General features: G+C 41.8%; 3 protein-coding genes across 3 annotated transcripts; 2 read left to right on the top strand and 1 right to left on the bottom strand.

Annotated features, from left to right (window-relative positions):
- Window positions 1-249: 249 nt before the first annotated feature.
- Window positions 250-5,641, top strand: LOC111565097 (protein transport protein Sec61 subunit alpha-like 1). Its single transcript, XM_023265082.3, has 12 exons — window positions 250-405; window positions 1,185-1,252; window positions 1,376-1,441; window positions 1,543-1,621; window positions 1,842-1,973; window positions 2,152-2,261; window positions 3,212-3,365; window positions 3,475-3,635; window positions 3,742-3,939; window positions 4,103-4,294; window positions 4,385-4,461; window positions 4,564-5,641. The coding sequence occupies exons 1-12, from the start codon at window positions 399-401 to the stop codon at window positions 4,748-4,750; spliced, it is 1,431 nt and encodes a 476-aa protein (XP_023120850.1). The 5' UTR covers window positions 250-398; the 3' UTR covers window positions 4,751-5,641.
- A 1,375-nt stretch (window positions 5,642-7,016) lies between these two features.
- On the top strand, window positions 7,017-10,757 carry chchd4a (coiled-coil-helix-coiled-coil-helix domain containing 4a). The gene is made up of 3 exons (XM_023265083.3): window positions 7,017-7,179; window positions 8,184-8,282; window positions 9,497-10,757. Exons 1-3 carry the CDS (start codon window positions 7,158-7,160, stop codon window positions 9,853-9,855), a joined length of 480 nt encoding a protein of 159 aa, XP_023120851.1. The 5' UTR covers window positions 7,017-7,157; the 3' UTR covers window positions 9,856-10,757.
- A 47-nt stretch (window positions 10,758-10,804) lies between these two features.
- Window positions 10,805-16,891, bottom strand: si:dkey-202e22.2 (netrin-4). The gene is made up of 10 exons (XM_023265091.3): window positions 15,941-16,891; window positions 15,066-15,517; window positions 14,676-14,987; window positions 14,264-14,390; window positions 12,782-12,970; window positions 12,404-12,620; window positions 12,159-12,286; window positions 12,013-12,081; window positions 11,758-11,928; window positions 10,805-11,593 (listed from the first exon to the last, which is right to left on the bottom strand). Exons 1-10 carry the CDS (start codon window positions 16,029-16,031, stop codon window positions 11,457-11,459), a joined length of 1,893 nt encoding a protein of 630 aa, XP_023120859.1. The 5' UTR covers window positions 16,032-16,891; the 3' UTR covers window positions 10,805-11,456.
- Between the last annotated feature and the right edge of the window lie 1,844 nt (window positions 16,892-18,735).

The following is an 18,735-nucleotide window of genomic DNA, read 5'->3' as shown; positions in this document are numbered from 1 at the left end:
TGTGGAGGCGCCCCTGTTAACGTGTGACTGTAGATTAGTGCTGTACTGATGACTCCTATCTGGAGCGCCCCCTGGAGGATGGGAGGGCTGTGTGTTATCGCGCTTAGATTATAAGCGTTAACCTTTAAAATCGTGCTTTTTCAGAGCGAATAGGGATTGATATCACTCTGGAGAAAGTGTCTGCACAGACTGGGCTGTACGGGTCGCGGCGGGCCGCAGGCCAGGCTCCGGTCGTCGGGACTGAGCGTCTCCGAGAAGTGACGTGTGTCCTCGGCATGTCTGGTGACGTGTCTCTCCGGCTCTCTCTTTCCTCTCGGAGCGGCTGATGGAGCCACACTGACTCCACTGAGCACTCAAACTGGTCCCACTAACACGGCAGGAGTCGGCCTACGGACACCATGGGGAGTAAGTGATATCTTTTCCGTGTTTACTTGTGTTTAGGGTGATCTAAAAACCCTGCTGTCTTTTATAATCTGTAACAATAACTGACACTCAGCTCACGTCGGTAAGCTAACTAGCTAACCTTGGGTAGGTTAGGTGGCAAGCTTAGCTAGCTCATAACTGGAGCAAATTCACAGTTAAATTATGATTTACTTGGATTATTTAACGTGCTTCGGGACACACTCACATAGATGTTTTTTCTAGCGTTTCGTGTTTGTCCTTTGCTCGCTCCTGTAGTGATTGAATGCTAGTTAGCCTCACGCTAACGTTAGTTGAATGAAGTAACCATGTAAAATATTTACTGCAGAGACAAATTTGCGTTTTCTGTAATTTCATGACAGCACTTTGACAGGTTTTTAAAGCAAAGCTGACTATTTTCAAATGACTTAGAGGTGTTTGTTAAATCACTCGCTGTCACAGTCAGTTTCAGTGATTGACAGAGCTGATCAACACTGATTCAAAACATTAAGCAGCGCAGCCGCTAACTGTCTACAATCGACAACACTCTTCACACCAGTTATTCTCAGCCTTGCTCAGTTTTTTGTTTCTATATCCATGTTGCTGCATTTGCTGGTTGTCCATCTGGCAGCCGTTTAGCTGGTGGTTAGTGATGACGTTGCATCTGAAGTGACCTGCTGAAAGAGGGCTAAAAACTGAAATGCAGCAAGGAGAGCTGCTGACCTTCAGTTAGATCTAAATGCGATGTCACGTTTGTCTTTTAATGTTCTAATTTCTTTGTGCAGTTAAATTTTTGGAGGTCATCAAGCCGTTCTGTGCGGTCCTGCCAGAAATTCAGAAACCAGAAAGAAAGGTAGGCTTTGAGCTCTTAGCATATATTTAAATGTTACTTACAATAAATGACATGGGCATATGGAAATAAATGACATCTGCTTTATTTCTTGCTTTCTTTCTTTCCTTTTATCTTATCTCACAGATTCAGTTTAGAGAAAAAGTACTATGGACTGCCATCACACTATTCATCTTTCTGGTGTGCTGCCAGGTTGGTATCTACTGATGAGTCTATTAATTACAATCAGCTGACAATTTAGTGTTTGTGCTTCATCGCAGAATGTTTTATATCTCTTTTTCTTATTAATACAGATTCCACTCTTTGGCATCATGTCATCAGATTCAGCAGATCCCTTCTACTGGATGAGAGTAATCCTGGCTTCCAACAGAGGTGCTTGCATATGTTAAATTGTCTGTCACAGAAATGTTTTATGTTCAGTGCAGCCTCAGGAGAAAGAGGAGTAATAATCTGATTTTTCAGTTGTTCTCAGAACTAACGTAATCCCATTATCACATGTCAAAAGTCAAGGGTCAATGCTCATAGGTTTTCTTGCATTTTTATTAGTGCTGTTGCTGACTGTGACACTAATGCTGTCTGCTTTGGTCTTCAGGTACTCTGATGGAGTTGGGTATATCACCCATTGTCACCTCAGGCCTTATCATGCAGCTGCTGGCTGGTGCCAAGATCATTGAGGTGGGAGACACTCCAAAGGACAGAGCACTCTTCAATGGAGCTCAGAAATGTAGGTTATTATTAGTCACTGCATTTGTTATTTTTAGAGCTTATCGTGCACCTTTTGAAGCCTTGAAGATGTCTGGCATTGATACTTTGATGCTTGCACACTCATAATTCTGTTCTTTGCTGCAGCTGTTCTTGCAAGATTGCCAATTTCACATGTTTTTTTTTCTGTACTTTTGCAGTGTTTGGAATGATCATCACCATTGGACAAGCCATTGTATATGTTATGACTGGCATGTATGGAGACCCTTCAGAGATGGGTGCTGGGATATGCTTGCTCATCATCATTCAGGTTAATATAAATTCCCATTGCTCTGCAGCCTGAACTATGCTTAGTGAAACACAAATCAAGTCTTTGATCTGCTAAGTGATGCATTCTTTATATCTACAAAATTTAAATTTGTCAGCAAGTGTTAGTTGTTTTCTTTGATTTTGCCTTTGTTATTGTCAAAATTTTCTGAAGACTAGATGGAGACTGTTTATAAATAGAGTGAATTTTTACGTTATTAGAGAAAGTTAAAGAGCCCAGATTATGCTTTTGTGTTTTTCCTTAAGTCTGTTTTGTAAATGCTTTTTATGCATATAAAAAGATTAGAAACCTATTAAGCCCAAAGTTCATGCAAACAGGAGTTATTCTCTCCCAAAGAAAGCACTGTTCCTTACCTGCCTGAAACACCTCATTTGAAGTCCAGGCTTTTCTTCCCTCACTTATTCACATCATCATGTAACACATTTGTGACACATTTGCAACGCCTGCCTAGTTTGGCATTGCCCTTAAACAAGGAATGTGCATCTGCATCGCAGTCTACAATTATTTCCTTCCTCGAGCCGCTACTGCTAGGGCTCCGTGATCTCAGATTATGCTATATGCTGTAACCAGTGTTGCCTCACTTTCGTCAGGCCAAAAGGCCAACCTGAACAGATTGGGCATATTGTGAGAGGGGCCTTCAAGAGACAGGAACCAAAATGCAGCCTTTTATACAAAGCATGAAAGGAGCTACTGCAGCAACATACAGTATGAGAATAATAACATATTTTGTATATATTGTAGTAGAGCCCCAAAATTAAATTGCACACCTGTAACTGTGCATAATATGGGCTCTTTAATATGAACTGTGACACGCTTCCATGGATCAGACAGGCATTTCAGATTCTTTCTGGAGATTTGTTGTTCTGGGGGTTTTCTTTGTACTTTACAGTGTATCTTCCTTCTCATTATGAACCTCCTGTCTGTGTGTCCAGCTCTTTGTTGCAGGTCTGATTGTATTGCTGCTGGATGAACTGCTCCAGAAGGGCTATGGTCTTGGATCTGGCATTTCTCTCTTCATCGCAACCAATATCTGTGAGACCATCGTCTGGAAGGCATTCAGCCCTACCACCGTCAACACCGGCAGAGGTATGGCCACAGAGGACCTACACATTTTGAAGCTGAGTGATGAAAAACAAGATGCATCTCTTCATCTGTAGTTACTCTGACTGACTCTCTGATCCTGTGGTTTATCCAGGTACTGAGTTTGAGGGAGCTATCATTGCTCTCTTCCATCTGCTGGCCACTCGCACAGACAAGGTGCGTGCCCTGAGAGAAGCCTTCTACAGGCAAAACCTGCCCAACCTCATGAACCTCATCGCCACCGTCTTTGTGTTTGCAGTGGTAATATACTTCCAGGTGAGCTGACAACATGTACTCAGTACAGTTTTTTCTTTCCTGCTTTTATTGCAGTAAAAGGAATATGGATTGCAGGTTTTGTATTAAATAATTATTTTTTCACCAGGGCTTCAGAGTGGATCTGCCCATCAAGTCCGCACGCTACCGTGGCCAGTACAACACCTACCCCATCAAACTGTTCTACACCTCCAACATCCCCATCATCCTGCAGTCTGCCCTGGTCTCCAATCTCTATGTAATTTCTCAGATGCTCTCAACACGTTTCAGCGGCAACTTCTTGGTCAACCTGCTGGGAACCTGGTCTGTAAGTACAGAATGGGTGCTTTGTCTTGACAACATTTGTTTGAAGCAGGAGACTGTAATGAGAAGTTATTAGATGGATATCTGACTCACCTGTACTCTAGTGGAACATGGACATGCACATTTTTAGTCAGGTTTTATCTCATTAACAAAGCCTCTGTGTTCAGGACACTTCAAGTGGAGGACCAGCTCGGGCCTACCCAGTGGGCGGTCTCTGCTACTACCTCTCTCCTCCAGAGTCATTTGGTTCGGTTCTAGATGACCCAGTTCATGCTGTTATCTACATTGTCTTCATGCTTGGCTCTTGCGCTTTCTTCTCCAAGACCTGGATTGAGGTTTCAGGATCCTCTGCCAAAGATGTAAGTGTGTGTTTGTGTAAACATGCACAAGTGGCCTTTTGTCAGAGTCCTCTTAAGAGATGTCCACTAATGTCATTTTCTGTGTGTCAGGTGGCGAAGCAGCTGAAGGAGCAGCAGATGGTCATGAGAGGACACAGAGAGACCTCTATGGTGCATGAACTCAACAGGTGCAAATATGAAAATTCCGTCTCAGTTTTCATGTTTGTAATTTGGAGAATATACAAAGTTGTTTTCTTCAGTATTTACATATTTACAATTTGTATCTGCAGGTACATCCCTACAGCTGCTGCATTTGGTGGGCTCTGTATAGGAGGGCTGTCTGTCATGGCTGACTTCCTGGGTGCCATCGGATCGGGTACAGGAATCCTCTTGGCTGTGACCATCATCTACCAGTACTTTGAGATCTTTGTCAAGGAGCAGAGTGAAGTTGGCAGTATGGGAGCGCTGCTCTTCTAGAAAATGTCTTCTGATAGACATCAGACACAAAGAATCCACCCCCATCTTTTTTTTTTTTTTTTTTTTTTTTTTTTTTAATTTTGCATTTTTTTGCAAGTCGCACAATCAGTGAATTTTGCAGCTGGGGTAGGTAATTTTACTGCACCACCTCTGTTTCCCATCTTACTGCTCTTGCGTGTCAATGCTGAGAAAACTGTTTTGGTCACTCCCAGGGTTGAGCATAGTATTGTGTCTCTTCAGTCATTTTATATTCCAGTAGCAATTACCCATCTGTCTGCCAGCTGCCTAAATCCCCACTGACTGTCTTATTAGCTGAAGAATGCCTAAATACACACAAGTGTGAGGTGCTGTCTTCAACTTACCTTAGGCATTGTTCACTGCAACATGTTCAAGGAACACTAAGACAGCAACAGCATGTTGATGCTTATCTCAAGCTGAAAGTACTGTGCCAGGACATTTCGGGGCAGTTGAAAGAAAGCCATGTCATGTTCACCACCTAGCCGTCATGTTTGCGGTTTCTAGGAGCCTACATTAGGATATGAAAAGTGTAAATAACATGCTTGTACTCCTGGTTAGGTTTCTGGTAATCTCAGACAAACTGTCGGTGGTTTTCATTTACCTTTATTTTGATTTTAAACAATGGACTATGTTTATATTCACTCTGGTCTTATGTAGGGCACAGTGTTCGTCCTCCATCTCTGGGTCCTCAAAGAAAGTGTTTGTGTCGTCATGCTCTTTTATTCCCAGACTGAATCGCTGCACAAAACTGCCGAGATGGTCGGGATGAGGGTGGGTTTGATAGGGATGAAAAAGGGGTTTCATTTTTGTTTTTACTTTATGTAACAGACATAATTGTGTTATTAAAAAAAACAGGATTTGTTTTCCAACATACTTAGAAATTGTGTTTTCATTCCTATTCTATCGGTATTGTTCTCTGTTGTGGCATTAGCTGGAAATCCAACAGGATACTAGTTGTGGGTTAGATAATGCTAAATAATGCCATAGCAATCACATGGTCTTAAGTTATTTGGAGCTGGATTTAACACTAAGAGCAATAAGACTATAAAACAATCTGGCAGCAACAAGACATTGACATACTAGAGATGCAGCTCTGACATTAACCTGTAGACGTATTTATGTCCATAGAGTTATGATTTGTAGTTCAGCCAAATTGAGTCGCTGTGCCCTGCACTAATTTCTTAACTTCCACTAGGTGTCACTGTGAGATTTAAGATGAAGCTGCATATATGGGGTGAAGTACATAAGGGGAGATTTTTTTCTCCTCAGTTCACGGTAATATTTTCAATGCAGCGTTATGTGTGAATCAAATGTTACATAAACTGTCCCATCAGCCTCTGTCAGTTTGAAAGCCAGGGAGAGTTTAATGCCTGTGTGAAACAGCATATGCCAGTACAACACCACCAGTTCAGCAAGATTCCCACATTACAGGGAGTTTCATTCAATGGCCTTATCAGACCCTACTTATCTGCCAGCGAAAACAGCGACAAATAAGACTGATGGAGCGTTTCCAAGAACAGTCACATCTGATTAGAATGAGTTAATGCTTCTAGATATCTTGTGATCAAAAGACTGAGAGTGACCACCTGCATCTAAAATTACGATGAAGCATAAATTGTGCAATCATTATCTACACTTACAGTTTTAGAAATTGTCCCAACTTCGATTTTATTTTACTATTTTGTCCAATATTCAATTCTCCAATTCTTTATATCACCTGGATGCCTGAGAATCTGCACTGACAACTCTACGTGAAATTCTGAGGACTTTTTGCCTTTAGACTTTGGGATGTCTGAGCTCACATTGGTCATCACGTGCAGTTTGTCATGAATCATAAACAGCGACAGTAATGTGTTTATCACGATAAATCTTGAAAACTTCAATGGCCTGTAAAATTGTACACTGTAAGGGACTTCAGGTACGTTTTGACAGATGGGTAATAATAGAACTGGTAAGTACACTGGTAAGGATATTTAAGAAATTGCTATCATTGTCACATTTATTTGTAAGCATCGCCACGTTAAAGATTTAAAAGGACTCAAAAACGTAACGTAAAATACACAACTTATAAAGATGGCATGTTAGGTTTGTGACATATTTTAATCATATTTATAATGTATTATGTTTCAGTTTGTTGCAAGTATTCATTATGTTAAATCATGATTATCTAAATATATCTAAAATCGTTTTTTAAATTTAATTCTCTTTTAAGTTTTACAACGCGTGACGTCATTATCGTGCGCCCGCATGTGGACGGACAGGTCAGGGGGGCTGTTGGACGCCGGGTATCTTCTCAAATGAACTCGCTGCGGTTGTTGATTAATCTCTGTCACACCGATCATCTTTTGTCACAGAGGACGAGGCGCGACTACCGAAACCGCCAGCAGACATGTCGTACTGCAGACAGGAGGGTAATTTCCTTTTTTTATTTCATTCATTTTCCATCCACGGCTGAGCAATGTCATCGAGCCAGCCACCATGCTAAGCTAACATGTAGAAACAGCGAGAAGTTACCGTGGCTTACAGCGCGTTAGGTAACTGGCTACGGAGGTGAGAACAACCAAGAGGTAGCGGAGATAGGTGAGCTCTGGTTGAGGGTTAATAGTGATTATTATTAGTGAAACTGCTGTCGGTTGTTGCTGTGAGGAGAAGCAGGTTAACTTAAACCGACCGTCATGCCAAAAAGTGATCAGATGCCAAACACTGCTCTTCGTTTCTTGTCAAAGCTGTAGTACCCCGTTTATTTAACTCTAAAGCGGCTTTGATCTGAAATAAATAGTCGTAACGTGCAAATAGACGCAACTTAATGCCCGTAGTAACAGCGAAAGAGCGTCTCTGAGAAACTTTCTTGTAATCCAATAATTGAGACCAAAAATGTTTACAGTTTATCAGGCCTGACATTTAGTATGAATAGCCTAATAATATAATATTGCTTCTGATGTATTTAGTATTTCAGATAGACTGCAATTGACATGATTTGCAGATTAATTTTACAAACAACATAAGGCAATTGTCTATTTTCCAATTATCCTACAGTCTATAATCTTTAAATTGTTATCTTCATGAATGAAATCAAGACATTTTGATGCTAAAAACTGAATTGTATGAGTTGTACGGCTTTCTAAAGCCATTTTAACCGGTAAACACATCTGTATTGGTTATAATCTAGGGCACAGTTCAAGTAAAATAATGCAGACACGTGGATTTTTTTTTTTTTTTTTAGCAAGCAATCACTATTTTGGCTACCAAGTGTCACTGTCAGCCACATAATAATTATAACAGCAATACTTTTTAATTGTTGCAGTAATGAAAAACTCAAAATAAGCGTCATATTCGTCAGCCAAGACCGAGTTTCCCACCTTCAAAATTGACCTAATCACTGCTTAAGTTTTTCGTTTCTTTATCGTCACATAAGGTAAAGATCGCATCATCTTTGTGACAAAGGAAGACCACGACACACCCAGCAATGCTGAGCTGATTGCAGATGATCCCAATGATCCGTATGAGGAGCAAGGTTAGTGTTGTAGCCTTTGTGGACCTGGTTTCCTACATTCTTCAAAGAGTTCCTCCAGTTATTTAGTACTTTATTGTTCTAAAGTTGAGGAACTTAATTTGAAAGAATGATTTTAAGAAACAACAAAGGCTGAGAGAACTTGTTTTCTTTGTTCTGAAAAAAATCAGCCATCACTGTATCCTGTATTTCCCATAATGCAAAAATAATCTAGTCTGTCAATAAGCAATGTTTATACCACATTGAAGTTTTCAAAATTAGCAATTTCTGACTTGTAGACAGTGTTTATGGCAAGATGTACTTTGTGATTTAGACTATTAATCTTCCACATTGACAGTTACTAATGTGAAAGTACCTGACAGCCACACATGGACGCTTTACTTCAGTTAAAGACACTTTTTTAGTGTAGTTAAGTCCATATTTAACGACCAAGGTAATGAATATACTGCAGATATACTGAGTATTTTAAGAATCAAATGACGAACCCTGTAATCATACCACCGTCTTGATGATGTGAACACTTGCAAGTCACAAACATAAGAATGTTTACTCTCTAATGTCCATCCAACATGAGGACACACGTCTTTTAAGCTCTTTTCATTAGTCTTGTGATACAGTTTTTTCATAAAAATTTTTAATCTTCAGACCATAGACTGTATATATAATCCTCTGGGTCTGAAAAGCAAACGCTGAAGCAGCTTAAACCTGCATTCTCTCTAAAGTTCAGCAGAGGGCGACTCCTCTGATTCTGACAAGTCAGATAGTTCTAAAGTCTATGAGAGAACTCAGACCTGCCTCATTTAATTTGTGAATTGAGTTTCCGATGCTTTCCTATGAAGTCTAGTCCAAAACAGGATTATGTATTTTGTAAATTATGGTCCCATTTAGATGAAAATAGACAATAAAGCAGGATATGTTTTATGGAGGAGCTACCTTGGGATTGATGGGTATCGACATGTGTCGTCTCCTTAAAGTTGTGACTCAAATCCACCACTCGTGGTTGGTCTTGAAGGAGCAAGATGGTGACAACTAAATGTCTAACTCAAAGCTTCAAATAGTAGTCCATAGATCAATGTGTTATGTCACCGTCACTATATCTGCCTTTTATGTACCGTCTTTGCTTCTGACTGATTGGTAATTTTTATACAGCTTCCTCCAGGAATAGCGAAGACGTCATATGACAGTTTATAGCTAAACTGCTCGTGTGGTTTCTTTAGGCCTAATCCTGCCAAATGGAGACATAAACTGGAACTGTCCTTGTCTGGGCGGCATGGCCAGCGGACCGTGTGGGTCTCAGTTTAAGGAGGCCTTCTCATGCTTCCACTACAGTAAAGAAGAGGTGAAGGGCTCCGAGTGCATCGACAACTTCCGTAACATGCAAGAGTGCATGCAGAGGTATCCTGAGCTCTATCCCCAGGAGGAAGACAAAGAAAGCTCCTCCCAAGGAGAATCCAGCTCTGGATCTGACTCCGCTGCCCCATCTGACAATTCTGCCTTAATATCTGAGAGTGACTCTACTCCAGCAGCGGCCTCGTCTGACAGCACTTCACCTACAGACAGCCAGATTGCCAGCTAAAGTCAATCAGTCTTCATTTACAGGCTCTTGTTCTCTTCGTGGAAGCACTGGCCAGCGTAAGTGACTCTCCATGAGGAGCTGTGATCGGTCTTGTCTCCTGTTCAAACCCTTCGGAGAGGACTTATCAACACAGCTCTGACACTCATGGGAAATACTACAGGCCATCAGAGAAAGACTTGCAGAGAAATGTAGCATATGTACAAAAATATAGCCTGCTTTGTTTGTTGAGCATTTACAAATCATTTAATAATATGATTACTGACGGTGGGCCAAGCTTCTTGCTGCAGGGACATTAGCTGAAAGACTCACTTCATATGCAATAGAAATTTAATTTGCTGCTTGTTCTCTAGTTCAATCAGAAGAGCTGTTTGTTAGCATCAATTATGTGTGTTCCCTGTAATTGTCAGCATGTCAAGAGAATCCTTGAACTCTGATTTATAACTAATTATTCAGTTTGACAGAAATCTAATCTTGACATCTGTTAATTTAAGCAATATTGAGCTTTACTTTTTACCTCAATAAAAAATAGGTTTTGACTCTTAGTTCTATTTGCTTTCCATCACTTTAGAGACCAAAATGCAAATTATCAGCAAGAAACAAAGGCTGCTGTTAAAACTTCTGTGCCGTTACATTATAACGTTTTCGGTTTGTTGGCACCTCGTAGGAACTTCAGGGTCTCCATCAACATCTGTTGCAGTAGAAATAACGGTTGGCATCGTTCTTTAATGACTTAGTATCTGACCTATCGCATTTACGTGCGACTGCCTGATTGTTTTCTGTTGTCTCAACACTGTCTAGAGTCTTCACTTGGATGCTGTGGTCGCTGTTCACTGTCATTCAGGCCTTAAAGGACTTGATGTTTTGTTTTCAAAAATGTCTGGATTAAAATGATCGTCTAACAATTTCAGCTTTCAGTTTCCTTTTGTTCCAAAGACAAAGAACAACATCCTTGTTTTTGTGGAATAAGCATTTACATTTATTAGATAGTCAACCGGAGAGAGATGATAGATTGGATAATAATATGGAACAAACAGCCCGGCTGGATGTGAACGGGGGACATTTGGATCATGACCAGTACCTTAACGTTAAGGCCACCAGGACGCCCCCTTAAGTAATATTTAGGAGCTAACGCTAAACTTCGACAGTTCACTTATGCTCTATGTAGTTGATAAAGTAGCTTTATCTTTTGCACATTACTCTTTGCATATAAAAAAGAGAAGATAAAATATTCACAGAAGATTTGTTAGACAAATCGAGGTATTTTACCAACTTGTAACCTGTTCCAAAAGGGAACTGGCTCATTGCTATAAGATGGCGACAAATTAATTTTACAAATTAGTTTTGCAGATTTGCAAATTCAGCCTTGAGAGTTGGGTACAACACAGAGACATTCAGTCCTTCCACTGAGACAGGTGTTCACTCTTTTACGAGTATTTTGTGTTGCACACCCACATGTCATGTAGACTGATCATGAGTTTGACTCCCTGATCATTTCTTTCTTGATGATGGTGATTTTCAGTCCTTTGTCTGAATTGTCCTCTTACTCATGAGTGTCTTGTGAAATCCTCTGAAGTGTGTCCTGTGTTTTTGGCCCATGTGGATCATGGGCATCCATTCCTCAGGCCCTCTGATATCAAGAGACCTAATCGAGGTGTCCATGGAACCACGACGCTCTGCATGGTGACCAGCAAACGACCTTTTCCGGGCTCCTCTGGGCCGGCAAGCAGGTACTCTGTGCCTGGTAAAAGTAAAGAGCAAGATGGTGTAAATGTCACTGCTTGATTTTCCCAACTGTTCATCTTTCATGCCTAAGAGTTTTTGTAGAAAATGTTGACCTACTGGCTACTGAATAGTGCTGAACGTCATGTATACCTCCTTCGTCATGTCATCAGCTTGTCTTACCTGGGTTCAGTATTGGGCAGGTACAACCACGGCTGGTCCAGGACAGAGGATAAATACTGATTGTTCCCAAATAAAGCGCCACCTGCCCTGATCGAAGGACCTTCCGAACTTTGACTTGCACTTCTGCGTGACTGCCTTTGTCATGAGCAGACAGCACACTCGCCTTGATCACTGCCACAAAGAAGAAAAGCCACAATGCAGGTCACAGTTTATAGAACAGTTTTTACACAAGCCCAATTTGCAGATATTTCTTACCATAATCATGTTTGGTCTTGCAGAAATCAGACACACTTCTCAGTTTTTTCTCCTTACAGCTGCACTTCCCTGTGTACAAATGTTTAGTTATGCTCTGTCTCACTTTTATTTCTAATTTTGATTCTCACAATGCAGATGACCATCACCTGTGTAATGCAGAGCAGAGACTGCGAGCTCCTTCGACCACTGAGCATCGTCTTCAATTGTGAACATGTGATCCAGGTCAGGGATTCTTCCACCAATGGGCACATTTATCACTTGATTATTTGTGTAGCTGCAAAGGAAAAAAAGGAGCATAAAGGTCCATTATTAGCAATTATCTTTATTCAGTTAAGTTTAACCTTCTCTGTGTTTGGTGGAAAATATTACCAGAGAATAGGAGTGTGTCTACCTGTCCAGACATTTCCCAGTGGTGGGATCGCAGCTGTGAGGACAGGTGCAGGTTTTGCAGCCTTCCTCTCCAAAGCCCCAGTAGCCAGGCAGGCAGTGGGTGCAGCTTGTGCCACCTACACCAGGTTTACAGTGACACTGACCAGTCCTGGGGTGACACCAGGGTCCCTCCTCTCCAGGCAAAGGAGGCAAAGAGCCCTGGCCATCACACCAGCAGCCTGGGGAACCCGGACATAAACGCAGGTGTTACCAATTTACAAAAATGCCAGCAGATGGAGCTACAAAGCATTTGTTGTGTAACTTCTTAACGTTAATCATGAAAGCTGCTTTAAAACACATCAGCCAATCCAAAGCTGCGCTAAGTGACTTTTGTCCTCACGTGTGCAGGCGTGGGGGGATTTAAGGGGCAAGGATGGGTGGCGGTAGTAACCGTGGCGACAGCGCTGGCATCGACGCCCGACAGTGTTGTGCTGGCAGTTGTCACAAACCCCTCCACTGGTGCCGCCAGAGGAAATCCACGCCCGCTGAGAGAAGTGACAGCTGTCTGCGTGGCCGTGACACTCACACTCTTCATTCAGAGATGTAAAGGGCAGAGCAACAAGAGACAAAATGTGGACATCAGAGAGGAAGTTAACACAGGACAGAATGGGCGACTTATTTCATGAGTCTAGACAGGACTGCTTGTGGATATTTTGTTGCAGTTTGTGTTGACACTGACAATACAGAACACAATTCAAAGATTAGACCTGTCAACAGGTACACAGTAGAACATAAAATATTAATGTGAAATAAATAAAGTGAAGCTCTGGCAGTAGGAGTGCCAGAAAAAATAAATTAAAAACAAATGAAAAATGTCTTGTTTGACAACTGTAAAAGCTGTAATAATGGTATTTTTTATCTGATTTAAATCACACATTATAAAAAAAACTGTTTGTAAAAATACAGGTATTCAGTGTTATTTACAGTTTTGACCTGTTTTTATTTTTTTTCGGCTCGTAACACAGATTGTTACTTTATCTGATATTTTGTTAAAAGTGATTTATCTTTTTTTAGTTTTTAAATAGATACATTTTGTTTCAAATAACAGCAAATATCTGTGTAAAAAAATAGTAGTATTCATGGCTAATGTAACTAATGAAACAGTGTAAGAACTGTTTGCAAAACCACTGATTTTTGGTGTGTACATTATTTACAGTTTTGGTCTGTCCTTTTCAACAGTTAATATTAACATTGATGTTTTTTTTTTTTACATTGTTAAATCATCTGTAATGTAATAAAATGGGAACAGTCTGTAAAATAACAGTTACATAACATCTGTACACTGATTTAAATACAGTAAAAATTATGTATTTTCATAGTCCAAAATTGCAAAAGAATACATTACTATACAAGTACAGATTTTTTTTTAATGGACATTATTTATAATTTCGGCCTGATGTTTTCTGTCATTTGTGATTTACCTAAACATGTAAAAACTGCAGAAAATATTCCAAAATTTACAATTGAACAGCATTCTTTTCTCTATTTTTTTTTTACAATGAATAAGAGGGTCCAAGCACTTTGACACAACTCAGAATCAAAGGTGAACTGACCAGAAGTTAACGAGACCATGAAAGCATCTCCGAATAGGCCTTAAACTTGTGTTTTTAAATCAGTAGCTGTTTACGATTGTTGCCTCTCATCCACCCAGCAAAGGTGATATAACTTGAACTTGGGTTTCAGTGTGCTGCTTGAGCAAACTTTGTCACGGGGACAGGAGGAGCTGTCCACACTTTAAAATGTCTTTTTTTTTCTTTTGTTTACCAGCAAGATGATAACTCTCTGATCTGACAGTTGTCTGGTCCTGATGTTGGTCACTCACTCTGACAAGGGTTTGGCTCCCCGCTGCTCCCGTTGGCAGGCCTCCAGGGACGATCGTTGTAGAGTGACGCACACTTCTCACAGTGATCCCCTGCAGTGTGGTGAGTACACAGACACCCACCAAACACCTGGAAGACACATCTGGAGCTGCTCAGTTACTTCACCCACATTAACACATGTCATAGACACCTGCTGTCTAGAGACAACCATAAAATACATCCAGGCAGGTAGTGGAAAAGTGGAAGTCAAGCTATTTAAAAGTCTTTCATTGGTGATTTTTCTCTCTACGCACATTTTACATCTGGACCAAACTTTCCGACATCTATGTTCTGTGAGGCTGTACTGCAACATTGGCAAAAGCTGGCCATCACCTTAGACACAAACAAACAGTACACACAGGAGAAGCTGCTCACCACATTACTGTCTTGTCTGTTGACTTGACTGTTGTTGTACGGGACACAGTACTCAGCATGCCCATGGCACAGACAGGTCCCTCTGGCCAGTAAAGTATAAATGGCATAAGGTGCAGAGGCTGGATTTTCTGTACTGGGTGCAGCTGAAACTGCGGGGCTTGTCGGTTCTGCTGAGGGGTCCAGAGATGCAGGACAAGTCTGAGATTTTAGCAATCTGATACGGAGATTTGTGAGGGTCAGACGGCCGAGGGCCTCCGGACTGTAGGGGTCGAGTGTTTTAGCACTGCTGGGGTCTAGAGTACGAAGTATCACCTGGAAGGAGAAAGAAATCACTGAACAGCACTGAGCCAGACATTCTGATTCGTTACATCTGTGGACATATTCTCTTACCTCCCCTCCACTGCAGGGTGCAGCATCAGTGTAGCGAGATGTACACAGAGAGCCCGGCAGATTAAAGTCATCGGGGAAACCAAATTCCTTACTGCAGTTGTACGCAAAGACCTTGACAGCCTCCCAGGTCCTTCCAAAGTCTACTGAACGTTCAATGGTCATAGTAGCAGGCCGCGGTGACCTGAACACCAACAAAACATGAGACAGACAGAACTGTGTTTCCAGATCCAGTCGTATCTCGTCCTGCTGCTCCTGCGTGGTGATATCGCCATCTGATGCCCACCAGGTATCCGGATGCAGGAAAGGATCATCAGTCATGTGGGCAGGTGGGTGAGCGTCCTGGTGGTGGAGAGTGCTGTTGTTCCCACAGCAGCTTGAGAGGGTGAGGAGGGTCCTGCCACTAGCCAGGTTCCCAATGGGTGGGCTACAGGCATGGTCCACACATCTAGAAACTGACACAGAGGGTGAAGGAGAATCAGCCAACTTCTATGTCCTTCTAAGTCCTTCTCTTTGTGTTTGCCATGAATATTTAATTTTCCAGACCTTTGTGCCACCGCTGCTGCTGCTGTCACAGAATACTGACCTTTCTCCAGTGGAAAGCATTAAGACTCTCAGGTTACATGTAATGGTAAGACACAAGGCAGCCACACTATCAAATGTATTAGGTTTGACGTGTTTTTCTTTTACGACAGCAAAAATCAGCAGATGAAAAGAGGAAGACACCATGAGCTCATCTTTTTCGTACAACTGTAACACATTTAAACAAATTAAACTTGGCCTGAAACCAGCGTAAAAACTGAGAGTATGGTTATCCTCAATGACACAACTTTTTCAGGACTGTAGCATCAGCACAAACACTCCACGATGCGCCTCACCTGCTCCGCTCCGCGTCACAAATAAAAACAGCCAACCGAGCGCCACCAGCATCTCATGGCGACCCGTCCCGAGCATGTTAGACACTGCCATCCTTGTTCCTGCTGTGTTTACAACATAGACGGTGCGATAAACGCCTTCCTGCAGAGATGAGTCCCAACATTCTGTGTCGTCAATTTAACAGACAAACGCATTTCTCTGCCAATTACGCATTGCGCAAAAGTGTCCAGATGAAACCAGGAGTATTTTTCCGATGTCCTCCCAGGAATATTTGTTGACAGCTGAAGTTCAAATCATCCTCGGGGACCGCTACAGGAAACCTTTCCCGGATAAAAGTGGATCCTGCCTCCTTGGTGCAGCAGAAGATGAATCGTTGGGTTTTCTAAGAACGTTCCACATTTGACTGCGATTTTAGAAACGAAATGTTACTAATTTCCATTTGATGGCTATTTCTCGTCCTCCATTTTGCGCCATGAAATGCAGCCTGTATGCTAATAAATTCATGGAAACGTTTCTTTTAATTTCCAGCCAAACAGAGGGCTTTGTGCGCCAGCCAAGTCTAGCGCTCTACGCGTTTACGCACGAGGGGACTGTGCGCTCTATTTATACATGGCTGCCCTCCGCCCACACACACACACACACACACACACACAGACTCACATACAGGCAGACACACACACTGTGTGGATGCCGCATCAAAACACCTAAAGTGAGAGAGAGAATTCTTTCTCCAATCGGCCCCTTATTCATCCATGGTGACTCCTCCGAGAGTCGTGCGCGCAGGAGAACTAGCTTGCGACTGGCACGAGTTCGTCAGCAAGGTTAATATAAAGCAGCCGCGCGGCGCATACCAGCTTAAACCAGGTCCCTCCACTAACCAGGACCTCGTAATAGAGCTGGGGAATTAGTTTATCTGCTTCTGCCCTCCTGGTTTTCAGCTGCAGTAATTCCAAGTTACAAGTCTCTTTGAAGTCTAGCGGGGAGAAACCTGAGCAGGGAGACAAAAATAGTCGTCAGAGCAGTTATTTGCAGCTTGATGGGCATTGTGGCACCAAAAGAATCTGGCAGCTTGGAGTTTCATGCAAATGAGTTGGACAAGAAAAGAGTCTTTCTCCCATCTGCCCGCCTGCCTGCCTGGATACATTACTGTGTCATTCTTCTTTATAACACTGGATAATAAACACATGGTTTCATACATGACAGTCCTTCTTTTTGAATTCTTTTCAACCACAGGAAACGTACAGTCCTCTGCTGAGCTTGATGTATTTTCCTTCTCTGGCACACACTCGCTAAGTTGGAAGAATAAACACAATGTCTCTTCAATTTTATGGCTTAACTTCAAATGCAGGGGGTTCAGAAAATTGAAATAGACACACAGAATTGGATTGGTTTCCATAAATGTCTTCAAATTGTTTACAGACCTGCCTGCTTGCTTTTCCCCAGAGAGGAGATCAAAGGCAGAATTAGTAAAGACTGGAGTGGACCAGTGATGATGATGATCTGTGATATGTTTGTGCTGACAACATACAATACAATGTTGTTTTCGAAGCACCCAGCAGTTTACTGTTATTATTTTGTCCTTATCAATCCGGATTAATCTGATTTTTTCAAATATGTCTCACTGCTAAAAGTTTAGATTTCTTTTCTCACCGTCTCTCTCCTCACATATCATTCCATTTCTATCCACTGTACATTTATCTTTGTTCACCCCTTGCTGCTTTGTCCTTTCATCTCTCTGTCCCCCTGATTTCCACTCTAACACCAGCTTGGGTCTGGCAGGCCTTCATACAACAAAACCCTCAGAGGCTGGCCTTCATCTTCACACATCTCAGTTTCTGCCTTTGTCTCACTCCAGTGGTGCAGTATATGCTAAGAATGGCTTCACGGGAGATTAGGGTAACGGCGTTTATGAGGGATTAGCTGTTATCTGGTAATGTTAGTGGCACACAGACATAGTTACTGGCTGCTTTAGCCTGATTTAGAGTCGGTTCTGGCTGAATGGGACACACGGAAATGAGATTCACATCTTTTCACATTTTGGGGATCTGTGTGCGTTTGTGCGCTTAAGGAGGAGGGCTAATGGATAAAACATACAGGCAAATCATCGGTGTGGTCCATTCCCGGAGAAAGTTCACACTGTATTTGAGTGTTCTCTGATCTCTAAAGAGGCTCTAAAACTATAGGTTTCATTAAAGTTATTGAGTTTTCAGGTCAAAGTTTGCAGCGGAGCCATAAAACATTTTTAAGAGCAGCAAGTGTGATAAACGCCTGTACAAGTAAACTACATCCGGTTGTTCATTTAAGCTTTAAAATGCAAAACACATTGAAAACTAAATTGACTAAATTCCACTTAAAGATCATTTTATGTGATATAGGAATGCAGACCCACCCACAACCAATAAAGTACTTGTTTAGAACGTTAGCATACAAACCGGGATAAACAACATAATCCTCACGGCTGTTTCCAGCATGTGTTGCATTCTGCGGCCTGAGAGGAAAAATGTCTTTTTTTTCCATACGGTACCATTCAGAAAATACTAGGGTGTATTTCCACGCTCAGGATATTATCTTCATCAAGACTCCCAGCTGTGAGAGGTCAAATACCAGCCCTGAGAGGTCATGGGGATCTCCTATCTGCCTCATGACTGCCTCCCTAATTGCTCCTTTTTCTCTCATTTACAGAGCTTAATGTGGGCCTGGGGTTAAAGAGACGAGGTCAAACGAACAGAGACCTCGACTTCCCTCCCTTAAGGTTTGTCCAGGCTGCTGGTACATGAGCACACTGTGTCACCCAACA

This window comes from Amphiprion ocellaris, chromosome 5 (assembly GCF_022539595.1).
Source record: "Amphiprion ocellaris isolate individual 3 ecotype Okinawa chromosome 5, ASM2253959v1, whole genome shotgun sequence".
Classification (NCBI taxonomy): Eukaryota; Metazoa; Chordata; class Actinopteri; family Pomacentridae; genus Amphiprion; species Amphiprion ocellaris.
Note: the sequence above shows the minus strand (reverse complement) of the source record. Positions and strands in the feature narration are given on the sequence as shown.